At 54.5% G+C, this 20,718-nt stretch overlaps 1 protein-coding gene across 3 annotated transcripts in view; it reads right to left on the reverse strand.

Annotated features, from left to right (window-relative positions):
- EDRF1 (erythroid differentiation regulatory factor 1) overlaps positions 1-20,400 on the reverse strand; it is a 36,206-nt gene extending 15,806 nt beyond the window's left edge. For 2 of the 3 annotated variants that reach the window (XM_040991948.1, XM_040991947.1), the window contains exons 1-15: positions 20,255-20,400; positions 18,505-18,713; positions 17,640-17,706; positions 16,989-17,114; positions 14,304-14,428; positions 13,893-14,049; positions 11,151-11,252; positions 10,804-10,925; positions 9,595-9,706; positions 6,060-6,207; positions 5,439-5,547; positions 5,027-5,138; positions 2,910-3,176; positions 885-956; positions 487-637 (exon numbers count right to left, since the gene is read on the reverse strand). In XM_040991948.1, the coding sequence (XP_040847882.1) occupies positions 487-637; positions 885-956; positions 2,910-3,176; positions 5,027-5,138; positions 5,439-5,547; positions 6,060-6,207; positions 9,595-9,706; positions 10,804-10,925; positions 11,151-11,252; positions 13,893-14,049; positions 14,304-14,428; positions 16,989-17,114; positions 17,640-17,706; positions 18,505-18,713; positions 20,255-20,362 (1,987 nt within the window). In that variant the 5' untranslated portion in view covers positions 20,363-20,400. The remainder of the gene's footprint in view (positions 1-486; positions 638-884; positions 957-2,909; positions 3,177-5,026; positions 5,139-5,438; positions 5,548-6,059; positions 6,208-9,594; positions 9,707-10,803; positions 10,926-11,150; positions 11,253-13,892; positions 14,050-14,303; positions 14,429-16,988; positions 17,115-17,639; positions 17,707-18,504; positions 18,714-20,254) is intronic. The other variant, XM_040991949.1, reaches the window with a different exon arrangement.
- Between the last annotated feature and the right edge of the window lie 318 nt (positions 20,401-20,718).

Here is a 20,718-nt window from a genome sequence, read left to right on the forward strand (position 1 = left end):
CTTCCCATCCAGCTCCCTGCTTGTGGCCTGGTAAAGCAGTCGAGGACGGCCCAAAGCCTTGGGACCCTGCACCCACATGGGAGACTTGGAGGAAGTTCCTGGCTCCTGGTGTCGGACCGGCACAGTACTGGCCACTGCGGTCACTTGGGAAGTGAATGATCGGATGGAAGATCTTCCTGTCTGTCTCTCCTCTTCTCTGTATATCCGCCTTTCCAATAAAAATAAATACATCTTAAAAAATAAAACAAACAAAAAAAAACAACCCATCATGGCTTTTCCCATCACACAGGCTCTCAAGGCCAAGGACACAGCCAGGCACAGAAACAGCGACGCGAAGGGCATGGCCTCTGTCCGCTGTCTTCCACTGTGAACGCTCAATCACGTCCCTTTCCTCCACTGATGCCTCCGTTCATGTTAAGTCGGCGTCACTAAGCCATCAGCGTGCGATTCTACCCAAGGCCTCATGTGCACGTCCATTCAACTCACCTTTGTCCAAAAACAAGGCCATCTGCTTCTCCAGCCCCTCAGGACCCCCTCTTGTGGATTCATCTTCATATTTCAATGGGATTGGGGTGCTGGGGTCAGCTGCCGGAAGGTCACTTTCTTTTTTGATGCTGCTATCTACAGATTTTAAACCCTTTTTAAAAAAAAGGAAAGCCATTTACTATGCCCTTAAATGAAGAGATACTGAGAAATAAACATGAGGAAGCATCTAAACAAGGGAGTACATTTAACAGAATTTCCACTCTGGAAACAAACACTTTAAAAGCATACTTGATCAGAAATGTCCGGGACAAATTAATTTGATTTCTGGTTTACGTTTCAACCAAAGGAATCATGGCAGAACACCCAAATGCCGAAGCGGTTATGGCCAACTGACTCACCTCCAGCACATAGCTCAGCACAAGCCTGCAGCGCTCTTCCGTGTCGTGGCAGACCGGGAACGCACAGCTGGGCTTCAGAAACAACACGGACAATGCTTAGTGTGCCCCCACTCGCCCACCCAACAGAGCCCAACCCGCAACCCCCAGCGGTGAGACGTGCTCAGGCCTGACAGGAGGGTCAAGGGTCCTCCTGCTGCACCTTACCCAGCATGCATGACGGCAAACACCAGCAACTAGAGTAGCAATGCTTTATACAAACATATTATTCCAAGCTCACTGGTCAGACAACTCTTCTAACTGGCCCCGACACCTGGTGACAGTTACTGGTGTCACCAATCTAGCTAAGTCAGCACCCATCACCCGCGATCTGACTGCATAATGCCTCTGCTTAAGAAGGAGCAAAGGCAGCCACTGATCTCCATCCACCACGCAGGGTTCCACGTAAGGGCCTCTGTGGGGCACGCTCCTGCCAGAGCAGCACACGCGGCAGGGGCCAGTGCAGGACTGGCACTCCAGGAACTCTGCTGACTGCCCGCACACACCTTACCCACCCTGGACAAGGAAATGCTGAGCAAAGACATGTTTCGGTGGCGACAGCAGTTGCACTGTCGACAGTGAGCACTGCCTGTGTGATGCCAACTGACGCACACACTGGCCTTCCACCTGTGAGCTCCGGAAAGCCCCAGTGGAGGGCATGTATCACAGGGCAGCTTCCCAAATATGCATCACTTGTGTCCTTGACAGTTTTGGCAAGAGCAGCTTTGTGCTCTGCAGCAGGATTTAAGCTTCAAGAGATCTGTCCATGTAGCCGGACAGCTGCCAACTTCTTCCCACAGGCACCCTGTCATGTACTTCCTGAACTCACACTCCAGGACCCGGGGGCAGGGGGTGAAGGAGGGACTCGATCCACAGGAGACCCAAAATGCTCCGGCAAGAGACCCTGGGACAGACAGCTCCTCAAGGAGACAACAGAGCACGCATGGGCAGAGGGGCCAGGAAGCCTTCCTGAGGAGGCAGCATCTCAGTCAAGTTTCGAGGCTACAAAAAGGTCCTCTTGGGACAGCGCCATGACTCAGCAGGTACGGCCACTACCCGCGATGCCAGCATCCCACTGGGGGGAGGGGAGGAGCGATGCATGTCCTGGACTCCACTTCTGGTTTGCTCCCTGTCGATGGTCTGGGAAAAGCAGTGGAGGATGTCCCAAGTGGGTAGGTCTCTGCAACCCACACATGAGACCCAGCTGAAGCTCCTGGTTTCAGCCTGGCTAAGCTCTGGCCATAGCGGGGTTTTCTGTCACTCTCTAAGTAAAAGACACTTTAAAAAGAGAAAGCAAAAAGTGGGCCCAACAAGATACGGGGGCAGAAGTACCCCACGCAGAGGCCAACAGCAAACGTGCAGGTGCTCACACGGGCACGCCAGCCAATCAAAGCAGAAAGAGAAGGAAAAAAGCCGAGACAGGCACTGTTTGGGTAACACAAGTGTCCCGTCAGCTAGGCCCCACCCTGACTGAGCCAGGCTCCGTCAGCTTCTCGGAGGGGGAACCTGTCAACACGACTGCACGTCACTTCCGGAGGACGTCGGAACTGTGGACCGGCTCACCTGGAGCTCATCCCAGTGAGCTAACTGGAGACAGGGCACACATGCCCGCGCGCACAGAGGGTGCACTGCCTTGCGCAGCACCAGAGACTGTCGGCTCCTCCACTCCAGATTCCCCAACAACTTCACAGGTTCCCAGCAACCCAGACACTGCTGAGAAGTGCCCTGGTGGAGACACCTAACCGGAAACTCCCTGCGCGGAGCTTCACGGCCGGACAGCGGCTCACACAGCTGCCCACTGCAGCCTTGGCTCTTGTGCACGAGGCCAACTGTGAACAAGGCTCAGAACCCCACCCAACGGTGCCCACACGCCGGGCCGCCAGAGCTCACGGCTGAAGCAGCGCCATTTTCGGAGAAGCGAATACATTCAATTAGCAATTGCTTGGTTTTCCAATGACATAACTTAAATGCAAACCGCAAGGTGCTTACTCTGATTTGATGGATGGATTTGTACTTTTCTGGCACTGACAATTCTCCCACCGATTTAATGATGGCTACTGCTTTGTTATCATGAGATGGGTCCGCGCTGCTGTTGTAGGATCCATTCTCATCGCTGTCCGGCATCTCCTCCTCCTCCTCCTCCTCGCTGTAACTTTCATCAGAATTCTCATTTAATGGGGATTCTGAACTTTCTTCCTTTTTCGGTTCATCCAACTGAAAAAGTTCTGAAAGCATGTAATTGGCTGAAGCAATTATCTGAGAAAAAGAAAAAAGGGAAGCATGCATAAGCAACACTTCTGCAACCATTTAAAGTGAACTGATTTATTGCTTACTAACAAATTTCAGGAGACCTGCAAACACGCTGCTTCTGCTACAAAGATTCATGACTGACACCTGAAGTACTCAGCACCAACACCTGTGCCGTCCACTAACTCATCCCAGCAGGCAGAGCCAGGCCAAAGCCAGGAGCTTCAGCCAGGTCTCCACGTGGTGCCTAAGTAACTGCCCTTCCTCCCGAGCTTTGTCCAGGTGCGTCAGCAGGGAGCCGAGTCAGAGGGGAGCAGCCAGACTTGCATGGGCCCGAGGGACGCCAGCACTGCAGATGGCTGCTTTCCCTGCTAGGTCACAACACTGGCCACATTCATCTTTTTGGATGGTGAATTTACACAGGCAACCATTCCTTATTACACGCCAGGTGGCAGGCGGAAGCTGTTAGCTCACAGAAGCCCATCCCGGTACCTGTGAAAGCAGCATGAGCCTGTGCCGTCACCAGTCCTCACAGCCCTCCACCTGCCACACAAACCACACACGTTCCATAGAGCACCTCCACCTCAGCCAGCAATTAGAAAATCAAAGCAGAAACTGGTCTACCATTTTTGGGAAAACGTTTATTTTTCCAGGTTCGATCTCTAGGATGATCTTGGTTTTCAAACTAGATATAGTGACAATTAAAATTTAGCTCTCAAGAAAAGTTGCATATCCTATGTAATTTTTCCAATGCACCTAAGAAAACAATAGCTGTATACAAAATGCCATCATCACATTGAGACAACTGAGGGTTGTAATGGTACAACACTGTGGGGCACGTGACTGAGAGGGAGGTGCTCAACAACCACAGGAGCTCAGGAAGGTGACGTCTTCTCTTCAGCACCAGCCCGGCCGCAAGCCGAGCCGGGGGCAGCTAGGAGCTCTAAGTGAACCCAGGTTCCCTACGCACTGCCAGGGAGCTGGCTGCCCGAGCCACCCCACCGCCCCCTAGAACCCACACTCAGCCCAGGCCCTCCAGCTGACACGGGAGGAAGATGTCTTCACTGTGGGGCTCAGCACCTGCCCACGGGGATGTTTTGTAAGATGCTTTTACTTGCAGGGCCCAGCGCAATGGCTCAGTGGCTAAAACCTTGTCTTAATGTGCCGGCATCACACAGGGTCACCGGTTTGTGTCCTAGATGCTCCAGTTCCCATCCAGTTCCCTGCCTGTGGCCTGGGAAAGCAGAAGATGGGCCAAAGCCTTGGGCCCCTGCACCTGCATGGGAGACCCTGAAGAAGTTCCCAGCTCCTGGCTTTGGATCAGCTCAGCTTTGGCCACTTAAAGAGTGAACTAGCGGATGGAAGATCTTCCTGTCTGTCTGTCCTCCTCTGTATATCTGACTTCCAATAAAAATAAATAAATCTAAAAAAATAAATAAATAAATAAAATTTTTAAAAAGATGCTTTTAAAGCAGGGTATATGAGGTTTATTTATATTTAACAATCAATAACAAGGTCTGTTCAAGCAAGTGGATCTTTAAAGGACATGCTGTTTCCCACTTTCTAATAGCATTAAATCCAAGAGCGCTGCTGTGATCACTGTATAAATTCTAGAACAGCATTCACACACGCACCCCCTTCTCTCCACCCAGAGGACACACGTTAAGTGTCGGGAGCCCTGGTGGCCTCCCTAGGAGAAATGGCAAACACATTAGGAAGGTTCACTGCCTCCGTGAGCTCCGTCCTCCCACGGCAGGGCTCCTCGTCCTCCCCACGGCAGGGCTCCTCGGAGCACAGGGCCGCCTCACCGAGGCAGCAGGAGGCCCAGCTCCTGCCCTCAGCGCATGAACCCACCTTACCTGAGGATGCCTGCTTTTGTCCAGCAGCTTCACACAGTTGAGAAGCAATGTCCTGATGGTCCCATAGTGTTTCTTATTTTGGTTCTTCTTCATCATCATGTTACAAGCAACCCTAAAAGATATTTTCACATTAAATGAACTCTCTACTCTTCATTCTCCGCCAAGACTCAAGCCTAAGCATGCTTTTACTTGTTTCGACAGAAAAAGGCTACAAGAAAAAACAAAAATTAAATTTTATCCCTCCCTCCCCACATCAAAGTTTCTACCAACAAAGCTGAGTGTTCTCCGGTCTGTGTCTCTGTACCCCTCCCTGCTGCCGTGACAGCGGATTTAAACGGCTTGGCTTGGCTTGGCAAGTGAGGGGACACACGCCATCAATCGAGCAAGGCCATGTCCATGACTCCCGACTCACTTATACAGCAGCACGGCCACCGGCATGGTGAACGGGTTCTGGTACTTGTCCTCCGTTTCTTCACACAGCGTGGTGAGGTCGTACAGCTTCACGATGTCGCTGCCGCTGGCTGAAACACAGGCACAGCTCGCTGCGTGGGCACTGCGCGGGCGCCACCGCCCACAGGCCCAGCTCGCTGCGTGGGCACTGCGCGGGCGCCACTGCCCACAGGCACAGCTTGCTGTGTGGGCGCCACTGCCCACAGGCACAGCTCGCTGCACGGGCACCACCGCCCACAGGCACAGCTCGCTGCACGGGCACCACCGCCCACAGGCACAGCTCGCTGCGCGGGCACCACCGCCCACAGGCACAGCTCGCTGCACGGGCACCACCGCCCACAGGCACAGCTCGCTGCACGGGTACCACCGCCCACAGGCACAGCTCGCTGCACGGGCACCACCGCCCACAGGCACAGCTCGCTGCGCGGGCACCACCGCCCACAGGCACAGCTCGCTGCGCGGGCACCACCGCCCACAGGCACAGCTCACTGTGTGGGCACTGCGTGGGCGCCACCGCCCACAGGTGCAGCTTGCTGCGTGGGCGCCGCCGGGGCCGTCACTGCCCACTCAGGAACCCGCTTACCTTTAAAGAGCCAGTAGGTGTGTCCTTCCTTGGTGCAGTTAGATTTCAGAAATGATAAAATATTCTGTGCGATATCTTTAATGACTTTTGTAGAAAAATTAGAGTTTTCCAAATTGGGAATCTCTTCTGTTTTGATCATTTCATATTTCTGTGAACACAGATGGAAGGCAGTTGAACAGGTTATCAAGAGAGCAACAATCTGCTTATTACAAAGCCACCAAGCATATAAACGCCGCAGAGCCCTAGCCCGAGCTCTTCAGTCTGTGATCTGCGCCCACCCCCCCCAGGAATCGGGGCACCCCCACTGCACTGGTGCCACACTGCAGGAGTAACCCTCAGGGAGCGCTCAGCCTAGGCACCAACTGTGTTCAAGGCTTGCTTCTCCGCCCCAAGGGTTTTCAGACGGCAAGTGAAGGTAGACTGCACAGAGCAAACCTTAAGACCTCATGTACGGGTCCGGCACAGTAGCCTAGCAGCTGAGGTCCTCGCTTTGAACGCACTGGGATCCCACATGGGCACTGGTTCCAACTCTGGTGGCCCTGCTCCCACCCAGCTCCCTGCTCGTGGCCTAGGAAAGCAGTGGAGGACGACCCTGCACCCGTGTGGGAGACCCGGAGCAAACTCCTGGTTCCTAGCTTCGGAATGGCTCAGCTCCAGCCGTGTGGCCGCTGGGGACTGAATCATCAGAAGGAAGATCTTTCTGTCTCTCCTCCTCTCTGATGCCTGACTTTCCAATAAAAGACTTCATGTGTATCTGGCCGTTCTCCGTCCTCATACATGAGTCAGGGCCGAGACTCACTTGGGGCACTTTCCAGAAGGCACGTCTCCCCCCTGGGGCTAAGGACAGCATTTCTCTGGGGGGAGCGGTGTGGCGTAGCAGGCAGCTGTGACAACAGAAGTAAAGGCCACCAGTCACATCGCTGGCTTGCTCAGGCTTGTCTCTATGTACACGTCCCTAAGTGCCCTTTACTCCGTCCTGGCCATGGAAAGCCCCAGGATTAGCTCCCCACACTGCACACTGCGGCTGTCCTGGCCCCTTCTCCACACTCCTTCCCTTGCTCCTGGCAGGGGAAGCCTCCGAGAAGTTTGATTCTAACACCTCCCTGTGTGATGGGACCCAACAGGATGTAGGCAAGTGAAGTTTCAGGTAATTTCTAGCTCCATTTTCTACTGGCTACCCTTTGTCTCTTCAGCCCACTTCCATTGCTCACACGTTACCTAGCCCCCCACCCAGAGCACTGCCATTTATGGCAAAGTCTAGCAGTGTTCTCAAATCAGAATCATGCATAGTTTCTGAAAAGAACAGTGCACAGATGCCCAAACAGGTGCAAGAATGGCAGGGTGAAGCGCAGTTAGAAACACGGCCTGCAGATGCAAGCTGTATGCTGCAGCACGGACTGCAGAGTGACTGTCTCCCTTCCGCTCAGCTTCTCTCTCCATCAAATGGAAGTAACAGCAGAAGAGAAGCCAAGAAGACCAGACTGGACAACCACGGTGGCCCAGCAGGTTAGGTCCCACCTGGGATGCCACTGCAAGGGCTCCACTTTGGATCCAGGACTCTGTAGCGTGCCAGGGAACAGGGGAGATGACCCAAGCACTTGAGCCCTGGCCACGTCCGTGGCAGCCCGTGGCGCCCGTGGCTCCTGGCTGTAATGTGGTCCCGTCACAGCTGCTGCAGCCGTTGGGGAATGAACCAGAGCGCAGGTGTCTGTCCTGCTCTCTTCCCCACCCCTCCTCCATCCCTGCTGTCACTGTGTCTTCTTTTCTTTAAGGTAGGACTGACTTATTTTTATTTGAAAAGCAGAGTTTACATAAAAAAGTGGTGATACAGAGGTCGTCTTCATTTCACTGCTTCACTCCTCAAATGGCTACCAACAGCCAGAGCTGAGCCAATCCAAAGCCAGGAGCCAGGAGCCAGGAGCTTTTTCCTGGTCTTCCATGTGGGGTGCAGGGTCCCAAGGCCTGGGGCCCTCCTCCGCTGCTTTCCCAGGCCACAAGCAGGGAGCTGGATGGGAAGTGCAGCAGCCAGGATACGAGTTGGTGCCCATTTGGGATGCTGGCACCGCAGGGTGGAGGATTAGCCTCTGCCCCACCCCCACCTGTGCCTCTCAGATGAGATCCGGTGCGTTCAGGGTAGTATGGCCATAGACCACTTGTGCTTTTCAAACAAACAAATCTTCAGCTGGTTTTGGCTGCAACAGTCAGAGCTCAGCCTATCTGAAGCCAGGAGCCAGGAGCTTCCTCAGGATCTCCCACACCAGAGTGCAGGGTCCCAAGGCTTTAGGCTATTCCCAACTATTTTCCCAGACAGGGAGCAGCTGGGACATGAACCAGTGTGGATATGGGATAGCGGCACTTGTAGGCAAAGGATCAGCCAACTGAGTCACTGCACCAGACCATAAATAAATCTTAACACATATTTTTATAGAAAAGGTAATGCACGTAAACATTTAGCAGTCTGTCTGACATGAAACAAGCAACAAGTGCCAGCTCCCATCAGCAAGGCTAATCACGAGTGCTTCCTCTGCAGCACAGTGCACGATGCACAGGCCAACATCCACTGGTCTGCCTGTCCCGTCTGTGAGCTCTGCATTAACATCCAATAAAACGGGGCTGGCACTGTGGCACAGTGGGTAAAGCTCATGTTGGCATCCCAGAGGGGCACCAGTCTGAGTCCCAGCTGCTGCGTTTCCCACCACTGCACCTGAGAAAGCAGCGGAGGAAGGCACAGGGGCCTGGGCCCCTGCACTCACATGGAGACCCGGAAAAGCTCCTGGCTCGTGGCTTTGGCCTGGCTCCACTCCAAGCGTTATGGCTGTCTGGGGAGTAAACCAGAAAATGGAAGATATCTTTCTAACTCTGCCTTTCAAATCAATCAATCTTTGAAAGAAAAAAAAAAAATCAGTAAGACAGATCCCACCTTGCAGAGGCAAAGTCTCCACTACCACGTGACCCGAGTCGCAGTCGTCACCTGTGCGCGCCAGTCAGTCCGGACTCTGCCACCCTGACTCCAGTGCCCGCCCTGTGATGCACCTGCTCGCGGCAGCCCTGCCATCTCGTCTGCTCACACCATGCCTTTAAAATCCAGCTCCCATCTCTAGATGTCAGTCACCATTTCAGGCCTGCTGACTCCCAGCCTTCTGCGGGAACTGTCCTTCTCACCCCCACCTCCTGTCCTCCAGGTGTCCCCTGCAGTCACTTCCCATCAAAATGCGACCAAGCTGACCAAGTAAATGCCCTAGATAACAGCTATGGCTGCTTGGAGCTAAAACTACAGTCCTAGGATTACAAATGTAGGTTTCCTATGTGTGCACACATGGGCGTGTCTGTAATTTACATAGAATCTTCCCGTAAACTACCTGTAAAACTGTATTCTTGTGGCAACTAGAATTCTGATGTTTCCAACGTAAGCAGTATGACACCGAAATCTCAGTTTATTCAGAGCCATCGTCTCTGCAAAATACACGTTGGCATTTAAAGCGGAAGCGCCTGCTGCTACAACTGCGTCCGGAGAGATGAAGTCAGAGCATCTCACCTGGACAATCCCGTTCACGTGAAAGCACATCACGAGCTCTGGGACGTTGCAGATCAAGTTGTCCAGCCAATAGTCAATTCCAGTGAGCACGTTAATTGGTTTGTTGTTATCCCTATAAATAAACACATCTAGTGTTACTGGTTTAATTGAGAAGTTCTGAAATGAATGACCAGCCTTCCTTCCTACGCTGAATCTGTTTTTGCTAACAGGAGCCAGCACTGTGGAACGTACGGCATGCTGGCACGCAGGTGGTGGCCTTACCGCTATGCCACAATACCAGCCCCAAGTGGTAACTTTGTATGGCCTGTGAATACCCATTATAAATGACCAAACAGCCCATGGCAGACAGAGACCTTCCCCACCCCCAGCCTAGACAGCTCAGAGACTTCAACACCTGACAGTGGCACCTTACCCGCCCCCCATTCATATCATCTTTATTTGACGATTTTGCATAGTTAATTAGGGTGGTAAGGGTCAAGCCTACAGGAGGGTGGGTGAGAACATCATTTCCACGTTCTTTTTTTTTCCCCCTTCCTGTATCTGGGGGAAGGGCAGGGATTAGGGGAGAAGCCACAAATGCAATTACTGGGTCAGTTCTGCCTCCAGCCCCGTCTTCTACACAGACCAATGGGTGTTGCAGCCCAGCGCGATCCCACCCACCACACACTCGTCCTTCAGGTACACCAGTGGGGCGGCCGTCTAGTCAGAGTGACACGCAATAACCTCCACCAGGCCCACCCCCTGCCCTGGTTCCTGTGCTTGCCAGTATGTACAGCACTGGTCCAATCTGCCCCACATCCCATTTGGCTCTCATACATGTCAACGGGCATTGAAGCTGACTTAGTCCAACCCAACCAAACCAGCCCCACTATCCAGCTCACACACGTACGTGCCAACGGGTGCCACTGTCTAACCATGCCTGCCCCAATCCTGGTTCTCACGCTCACCAGAGTGGCAACCCAAGAGCGAGGTGCCCACTATTTCCCTACTGGGCTCACTCCCACTCCCAGGTCTCGCACTTTCCAGGTGGTTCTGCAGTTGAATTTGACAGAATTTGCCCCCCATCAGTGGCTTCTTCCTTATTGTGGCCATTTCAATTGGCGGGGGAGAGAAGGTTAAAAAAAAAAATCTAGAAATAGAAGAGTGTGTCCAACTGGAAAAGCGGAAGCTGGGCAAACAGCGGCATCCTGGGCCGCAGTGGCTGCTCACCTGAGGCGCAGGCTGACCGCCGGGTACCGGCCACCTCCGAAGATGGGCATGTTGGAGCCGACCAGCATGTGGATGTCTTCAAACGTCCACAGGATATTTCGCACAAAGTCATTTTTAAGACCCTGTGATTTAAAATAGGAAAGATTATAATGAACAGGAGATGCAGAAGCCCCTCCCCCCATCCACAGAAACACCAGAAAAGGAAGAAGAGAGCGGAGGCAGCGAGTGAAAGGCCGAGCGTGAGACCGCAGGGATGCCCAGGAGGCAGCACCGCGCCCGGACGGCCGCCCTGCCCGGCCCCGCAGACCACGTGACCCGCGCGGGCTGGGGACGCTGGGAGAGCATACCTGCCCGTTCTCCCCGTCGCTGAACAAAGTCGTCAGGTTTTGTTCTTTGGGCGCTGAGGCCACATGCCCCACTAGGCATGAGGGTTCAAGAGGCTCACCTCCCTGTGAAGAGCGCAAGGAAAGGAGTGACTTACAGCTGACCCGTCCAGCAGGATCACACCCACACTCACCCACACGCCTGCCCTTCCTGGCGTCAGGCCAGCACTAAGCCCAACGCGGCACTGGTGCCAGCGTGCAGTTACCACGGCTACCAGGCACCTCATGGCACTGAGGCCTCACAGAGGACTGGAAGCTTTCAGGATCTCAATTTTCCTTTTTGGTGAATCTGATCATTTTTCAGTCTTTCAGCCTCTCCCATCACTACTGCATTCAAAAATTCTGGGTGCGGCCTGACAGCCTTGCAGCTAAGGTCCCCGTCTTGAACGTGCTAGGATCCCATATGGGCGCCGGTTCTAGTCCCGGCAGCCCCATTTCCCATCCAGCTCCCTGCTTGTGGCCTGGGAAAGCAGTGGAGGGCGGCGCAAAGCCTTGGGACCCTGCACCTGCGTGGCGGACCCGGAGGAAGTTCCTGGCTCCTGGCTTTGGATCGGCTCAGCTCCAGCAGTTGTGGCCGCTTGGGGAGTGAACCAGCAGATGGAAGATCTTCCTGTCTGTCCTCCTCTCTATCTGCATTTCCAATAAAAATTAAAATATTAAAAAAAAAATTCTTATACAACCTGGGCCACCGTTTGAGCTATCCTCGCCCTCAGCGGCCTCCAGCTGGCATTTCCTAATACGTGCTTCTCAGAAAGCTAGTTTCTGTGAGACTCAGTGAAAACTTTCCAGTCAAGTTTGAAAATGCTGCTTACCACACACTTGTTTGTACAGCACTGGCATTCGCTGCCATGATGGTTCTGCAGCAGAAAGCCTATGTCACACTGTGCCCCTCTAGATCATCCTAGGGCCCTGTGCCATCTGCCTTCTGGGCAATACATTCCAGAAAGCACTGCTCTGGATGCTGGGTAAACTCAAACCTATTACTGCATTGTCCAACCATTAAGAAACTAGTCTTTACATCTTGAATGTCAAGGTACACATGCGCGATGGCAAGCTCCCAGGAGCCTTCAGCATCCGGGCGGGGTCTGGTTCTCCCTGGAGTCGGAAGAGAACTCCAATCTCTTCCTGCATGTATCCACTCAGACAGGACTCAGCCTACGGACCGGACCCCCTCCCAGGAACTGCAGCTCCAGCCCCTCTTCAGTGAGCCCGGGCTCTAGGTACAATGTTCTCGAGGAGTCTGGTTCCAAGGCTGGACGGCAGGCACCTGCTTCACCTCCATTATTGCTTCACTGGGGGGTCTCAGTCCAGTGTTGTCAGTTTGAGGAGTAAGAATGAATGAGAAGATAGCTTGCAAATATAAACAGGCCTTCCTACAGCTGGACCCGGGCAGCCCTGCACAGCACAAGCCCCCTGTCAAATCTCAACTTACTCCCTCACGTGAACTCGCCCCGCTGTTTAGCCGCAGGAAACATCTGCCTTTCACAAACATTAGTTTACGTGCTTGTAAAATGATACCACCAACTCTTACAAAAAACAAATTCACCAGACACACACGTCCAAGCGCCTGGCATGAACGGAATGAAGCGAACGAGGGCTGGGTCACCACATGTGCCAGTCTCCCACGATCCTCCGAGTCTCTCACCCCTCGCACAGCCACTCGTTAGCAAAGCAAGGGCAGGGCAGAGGCTGCAGAAGGGAGGCCTGGGAGGACAGCAGTGTTCCTGTGCCATGCCATTTGGACAGAAGTTGAGAGGTTTAAGTCAGGAAATACTAAGGGTTTAAGTCAGGAAATACTAAGGGTTTAAGTCAGGAAATACTAAATGAATTTTAAAAAACCCTCTTAGATAGAAGCACACGCAAAAAAGGGCATAAACGACTGATACGGCATAATGACTGATAACAAGTTACTCGAGTCCGACACAGGACGGTGTTGCCCCAGCCTGCCACGCCCCTCCCGGTCACGGAACAGCCCACTCTGCCGCGGGCCACTCTATGTGACTGTTCCTTTTCCTTAGTTTTCTCACTTCAAAAATTTAAGAATTACATAGTTTTGTGAAAAATTTTAACTATTTCCAAGTCCACTAAAATCAAGTTAAATGTGTGTAATTTGTGGAGACAACCTTCATGAGCAGTGTTCACCACGTGGGAACACACAGCAACAAGAGAGAGTGTGACTCAGCAGGTTCAGAACCCAGGATGATCTCCTTTGGGTTTATCCTGAACAGGCCATCGTTTATAACCACAGTTACTCATCTATGGCACATGCACTAAGAGCAAAAACAAGCAAGAAGAAAAAGCCATGCAGCAGACAACAGACAGGCAGACCCGACGGCAGTCTCGTCCATCCAGAACCCCTGAGCACCGCTGCAGGCCTGGCGCGCGAGCGACCGTGAGTTAAAGTCAAACAGCAGTTCTCAGGCGACTAAAGCTCTATGAGCTCCACCTCCCACAAAAACTCACTCCTTACGTAAAGCTCAAAACACAACGCACTACTCTAGCACCTGCAAAATCAACATTGAGAAACATATTGCTAAGCTATGTGAAAACACTTTAAATGACTTGGCTCTTAAAAACTCTGCAAGAAAGAAACAAAAAACCCTTCCCGGGACCCCACAGCTGGTGAGTTTCTGTTTTTGCTCATCTACTGTTTTTAAAAGCAGTGAAGGGGCTTGTCTTCCTCCATGCGCTTACTCAATAACCAACCTGGCTGGAAGCACTGGGGTCTTCAGACACTGAGGCAGGCATCTCAAAGGGCGCAGGCCAAGAAGCCCCTTCCGAGTCCTGCGGCTGGTCAGCGCTGGCCGACTCCTGCTGCTCCGTGGCAGGTGGGACAGGCTGGGCGGCTCCATCCCCGTTGATACTGGCCAGGTCAGAAAAAGAAACCTCACTGTCAGGAAAGTGCCAGGACTTGGTGGTTAGCCACCTGTACAAACTGAACTACACAGTCAGGCAAGCACACATCTGTTCTGTACAAAAGGATACAAGAGGGATACAGGACGAACATTAACTACAGCACGTTGGTAAAACCGCAATTATGACTTTGCTAGCTCTAGAGTACACTTCAGGTGGCAACTGCATTTTTCTTCTCACACAGATAAACAAGAGGCCCAGTACCTGTAATACAAAAACTTGGACAGAATGGCCTTTTGATACCAGTGTTCCTTGCTCTTCTTCTTCCTCTGCCACTTCTGATCAATCAGCCTCTGGTAGAACTCCTTCAGCCACGTCCAGTCGCCAGTCTGGAAAACACGGGTGGCTGTTCAGAGCAGTGCGCATGCAGGCGGAGTACCTGTCATCTATCCCACTTCATCCACTACACCTGTTAGGACGCCCACCTCTCCTCTGCCTGTGCTGGGTGAACAGAGACGTCTGGGTCTTCTTCCTGACACGCCTCTGGAGGCTGGAGCAAGCCCTGCTTTGCACACTACATCAAGATCATCTGGGTGACTGATTTTTTGTGGTGGCTGTTGTTAATTTCAAAGGCAGAGACAGAAACAGAGACCTTTCCTTTGCCAGTTCATTTCCCAACCACCAGCACCAGGCTAGACTGAGCCAGGACTGAGGGCTCTGTGTAGGTGGCAGGACCCAGGTATGCGGTCAAGGCCTGCGCCATCTCATGGGCCTTGTAAGAGCCAGGACTAACTCGGACACTCTGACACTGAACGTGGGCACCAGAAGCAGCACCTTCACCTCGGTGCCAAATGCCTGCTCCAGGGCGTGTTTAACTCCAAACCAGGAGATGCAAAGAAGCAAGCCCTGAGACCTTGCCCAGCGCACACGGCCCGAGCACAGACTGAACTGTGATCCCCACAGGGAGTCCATCCTGCCCAGGTCAGTCTAGCTCACTAACATATTTCCCTTTGTTGAACACTTCAGAAAATTTTCCGAGCAGTTCATGCACTGGCAGAACCATGAACTCTACTGGTCATCAGTTCATAAAACGAAATGTAGCCGTGAAGGATAAGCTGGAGAAATGCAGCAGTAAGTCTCCATCAGGAGCACGTGTGGGGAAACGCTTGTTTAGGGACAATCGGTTGGAAGTCAGGCTTTTAGAGTTGTGGTATAGCAGGTGAAAACATCAGCATCCCACATGAACGGCTGTCCAGGATCCTAGCTCGGCCTGGCCAGCCCCTGGAGTGTCAGGGCACCTGTGTCCCGTCCTGGTTTGGCCTGACTCAGCCTCTGCTGGAGTGTCAGGGCGCCTGTGTCCCAGTCCTGGCTCAGTCTGACTCAGCCCCTGCTGGAGTGTCAGGGCGCCTGAGTCCCAGTCCTGGCTCGGCCTGATTCAGCCTCTGCTGGAGTGTCAGGGCGCCTGTGTCCCAGTCCTGGCTCGGCCTGATTCAGCCTCTGCTGGAGTGTCAGGGCGCCTGTGTCCCAGTCCTGGCTCAGTCTGACTCAGCCCCTGCTGGAGTGTCAGGGCGCCTGCATCCCAGTCCTGGCTCGGCCTGACTCAGCCTCTGCTGGAGTGTCAGGGCACCTGTGTCCCAGTCCTGGTTTGGCCTGACTCAGCCCCTGCTGGAGTGTCAGGGCGCCTGTGTCCCAGTCCTGGCTTGGCCTGACTCAGCCTCTGCTGGAGTGTCAGGGCGCCTGTGTCCCAGTCCTGGCTCGGCCTGACTCAGCCCCTGCTGGAGTGTCAGGGCGCCTGAGTCCCAGGCTCCTGGCTTGGCCTGATGCAGTTCTGCCACTGAAGCCATTTGGGGAGTGATTCAGCAATGCAAAATTTCAGTCTCTCCAGCTCTCTTTGTAATTCTTTCAAATAAAACATTTTAAAAAAGAGAGAGAGAAATTAATTAATTCCAATTATCTATTCATAGAAAGTTAACATTTTTCAGATTTCTTGGTAACCACGTTTTCATAATCTACAATGGAGACATCAAAAATTTATTAAAAACTTAACTACTCTCTAATTTTACAGTTAACAGCCTCCTTCACCGGTTTCGTTATTTTCCTTAAGAAGCTCATGAGTTTTCTTCCCCATTCTCTTTCTCATCTTTCCTTCATTAAAGATAGGCATTGTCTGCCTCTGTGGAGTTCATGTTTACTACCAAAGTGAGCTTGGAAGTTGATGTTGCTGATACTGTTTTAGCCAAAGGGCCTTTCATTATTGCTGTCTCTGCCCCATTGACCATATGCTAATCAAGGGTGTTCAGTCCCCAGGTGTAGTGGGAATCTATCCTTTCCCTCTTTCTTTGATCTTTAGGTCCTTCCTTCTGTGATGCATTTCCTCCCTTAACTGATTCTAGACTAAGTTGTAGAATGAGGATTGTAGCAGGAATGTGTTGCTGATTGATATGCACCATCTATTGAGAACTTCCTGACCACAGGGCCAGGATGGATAACATCCTGCTTTTAGGTGAAACAAATGGCAGAATTATCCTTAGAAACACCCACTTGACCAGAGCCAGAGTTTGACTGTTTCTGTATAAATGAAGTGGACAGCTTTTCTGCATTGTCCACAATGATGTTGGAATTGTAGTGGTGCGTCTCTCTCTCTTTGCGCCTCATCCACGCACCCTTCGTGAGTTCTGAACTCAGCTGGAGCTGGACTCCGGCAGGGAAGCAGCAGGCGCCTCAGCCAGAAGCTACAGGGCAGCGACTTGATCCCTGCACTCCAACATAGCAGGCAGGAGTCCCAGGTGACAGTAGAACCCTTGGCCCCACATTGCCAGCCTCGGGTCTTACTTCTTAATTACAGAAGTCCTCAACTACACTGCTCCTTCTGCCTCGCTGTCAAGTCAGCCTTTGCCCTGGCTGTCCTGGGGTGCTAGCGCGTGCTCTGTGGGACACTCTGGGTACCACCTGTGATGACCTCATGAAGAGCTCCTGGATGTCCAGCTCGTCCAGCAGGAGCGTCCTCCCGACGCGGTGCACAGCCAAGCTCACGTGCGACTTGCTGTAGGGAATCTTCAGCAACTTTTTGATGTTCTGGAAAAAAAAAAAAGGGTCAGAAAGACATTTTTAGCGTGATGTGGAAGCTTTCAAATTCTACTCCATTCAACTTCAAGTACAATTTTATTCCCTTCTGGTTGCACACGCAGTTCCTCTCACAGAGCGCCTCACGCAGACAGCAGACTCGGGAGCCACGATGACTGAGTCATCTTACGCTCACACAACTGCTGCTGCAGGTGACGCTACACTGACCTACACTGCCAACCTATCAGATAAAAGCAACCACTAAGATCAACAGACTTTACTGGAAATGCCATTTTTATTTTTCAGCTGTAACACACGCAGAAACTCCGAGGCCACGTCAATCTCTGTTACTGAGCCAGAACTGCCAGCACTCACTCCCACGACCACTGCAGTACTGGGCACAGTGCCTCCTATGGAGGTACAACTCTCCTTAACAAAAAAGGCACCTCATTTCTCAACTCTGCAAAACAGAGCTTCATATAAAATGCCCAGCACAACAGAACCCCAAAGTTGTACTGCAGCCGAGCAGCCACCTACTTCTGAGTCGGAGACCACGTCCACGTCGTTGCCCACGGAGTCGATGAAGTCATACGCCATGCCAAAGCTAGAGAGAGAAGGCCCAAGGACACAGAGCATCTTAGCACCCGAGTCAGGAAGGCTCGCCCGCTACAGCGGCTCCCAGCTCCGGCTACGTGCCACACACTCTCACACGATAATACAGATCATGAGAAGAAATCATTACATCATTTTAAAAATCATCATTAAAACCCTAAACAACATCTCCCCAAGAAGAGCAGTGCTTTAGTCTATCTCATTCTTTCCTTCTGCAGCACTCGGGCTGGGATGGTGGTCTCAGTGCTGCGTCGCAGCCCGCCCGAGGAGGCCACACACAGGGTCCCCTGCTCTGTGGCCCGCAGCGGCCGCCGCTCCCCCCCCTTTCCATCCAGGACGCTCCAGCAGGCCTCACTGGGAAGCCCGGTCCCGAGCAAGCAGTTGACCTTGCTTAGCTTGTTTTTCTCACTTGGGAAGCAATTAACAGGTGAGAAATTAACATATAACATACTCAGCAAGGTGTTCGTGGCAAGCCAATGGAATTATCATGCACATCACCTCATAACATTTAGCTGTATTCATCTAAAAAGATATTTGGGTTGATTCTATTTTTAAAAACTACAAATAAAGCCACAAACATGTGGCACACATAACTTGGGGTGCCTGGTTTGCTCTTGCAGGCTCCTGCGCAGGAAGCACACTAACCAGCCACACTCAAAGAAACAACTGAGGCCGTCCCAGCTCCACACAGTCTAAAAACACCTCGGCGAGTCAGCGTGTATCAACTCGAAGTGACAGCGGGGGCCGGGCGCGGGCAGCGGCCGGGAGGACAGGCCGGCGTCCGGCTTACCTGGAGAAGGGCTTGCTCTTCTTGTGGTGGCCGAGGACGGCGGTGCCCGCGGGCCCCAGCTGGGCACTCTCGCGCAGCCAGTTGGCAGGGGGCAGCTTCAGGTCTGTCTTCTCCTCCAGGCGCGCGAAGGCCGGCCGCGGAGGGGCGGAGGAGTACTTCACCACCGCCCGGCTCTTCACTTCGTTGCCTCCAAGAAGCAAAGCTGCTCCCTAATCACCATGGTGAATGAGAGAAAAATGTATCATCTTTATAAAGAGAGAAGCAGAGTCCACGCACCCGGCTTTGCCGGGAGCATATGCCACGCGTCGCCGACAGACCCGCGTCTGACTCAACCGGGACAAGACTGGTCTCCTCCCGGACTCAGAAAAGCAAGTTAAGGAACGTGAGGGCGATGGCGGGGCCCCGGGACTCGGATGGCCCCCGCCACCCGCCTCCAGCCCGGCCCGGGGAGGGTGCGGGCGGGCCAGGATGCCCAGTGCGGCAAGGAACCCAACCAGCCGTCCAGCATTCCAGGACTTGCCACCCGTGTCCACACACTCCCGACCCCACAGCAGGCTCGGAGGGCCCCGTGCTGCGCACTGCGGGGCTCGCAGCCCCGGGATCCCTGACAGCTTCCCCCGCACCCCCAGACTAGCTCGCAGCCCCGCGATCCCCGACAGCTTCCTCCGCACCCCCAGACTAGCTCGGAGCCCCAGGATCCCTGACAGCCTCCCCCGCACCCCTAGACTAGCTCGGAGCCCCAGGATCCCTGACAGCTTCCCCCGCACCCCCAGACTAGCTCGCAGCCCCGCGATCCCCGACAGCTTCCTCCGCACCCCCAGACTAGCTCGGAGCCCCAGGATCCCTGACAGCCTCCCCCGCACCCCCAGACTAGCTCGCAGCCCCGGGATCCCCGACAGTCTCCCCCGCACCCCCAGACTAGCTCGGAGCCCCGCGATCCCCGACAGCTTCCCCCGCACCCCCAGACTAGCTCGCAGCCCCGGGATGCCTGACAGCCTCCCCCGCACCCCCAGACTAGCTCGCAGCCCCGGGATCCCTGACAGCCTCCCCCGCACCCCCAGACTAGCTCGCAGCCCCGGGATCCCCGACAGCCTCCCCCGCACCCCCAGACTAGCTCGCAGCCCCGGGATCCCTGACAGCCACCCCCAGACTAGCTCGCAGCCCCGGGATCCCCGACAGTCTCCCCCGCACCCCCAGACTAGCTCGCAGCCCCGAGATCCCTGACAGCCTCCCCCGCACCCCCAGGCTAGCTCGCAGCCCCGCGATCCCCGACAGCCTCCCCCGCACCCCCAGACTAGCTCGCAGCCCCGGGATCCCCGACAGCCTCCCCCGCACCCCCAGACTAGCTCGCAGCCCCGGGATCCCCGACAGTCTCCCCCGCACCCCCAGACTAGCTCGGAGCCCCGGGATCCCCGACAGCTTCCCCCGCACCCCCAGACTAGCTCGCAGCCCCGGGATCCCCCACAGCCTCTCCCGCACCCCCAGGCTAGCTCGGAGCCGCGGCGCCCCCCGCACCCCGAGGCCGGGGTCACTGTTCTAGCTTCCCGGGGGTCTCTCGCGCAGTCCCCTCCGCGGCCTGGGAAGGCTCGGGCCCGTTCTCGCACGCTCGCGGTCTCTGCCTGCAGCCATCGGAGCCCGGCACGGGCGCGGACACCTGTTACGGCCGCAGTCAGCACCCGCGCCGAGGGCTCCGGGGCGAACCGGGACCCCCGACACCGCGCCACGGCCGCCCCGCCCCACGCAGGCTCACCTGGGCACAAGGCTCCTCGGACTCTCCCTGGGACAGGACGCCGAGCCCTCCTCGGGCGGCGGCCCCGGGCGGCGAAGCCTCGGCTCCGGCCTCCTTGGGGTCCCCCATGGCCGGTGCCGAGGACCGCGACGGCCACTGGGGCCCACACGCGCCCCGCGCCGCACTTCCGCTCCCTGACAGGAAGGGCTCGCAAGCCGCCCAATCTCGCGAGGTTTGCTCGAGCGGTCCGGCCCCCCCCACCTCCCGGCGGGAGCTGTAGTGCGCCTGCGCCACTCAGAGCCGCGTCTGGGGACTCCTTCTCGCGGTATCTGACACCCAGGCTCCACCCCCTCGCACGTCACTCATCGTGAAGGTCAGGTGGCTGTGGGTGCCTGGGTTACAGAGCCCGGGAAGCCAACTCGGGGCGCTCGGACTTCCGCTCTGCGCGTTAATGAGATGTTCACAGCCTCCTGGCCGGCCTTCCG

Source organism: Ochotona curzoniae, unplaced genomic scaffold (assembly GCF_017591425.1).
Source record: "Ochotona curzoniae isolate NIBS_2020 unplaced genomic scaffold, NIBS_Ocur_1.0 contig_66, whole genome shotgun sequence".
Taxonomy (NCBI): Eukaryota; Metazoa; Chordata; class Mammalia; order Lagomorpha; family Ochotonidae; genus Ochotona; species Ochotona curzoniae.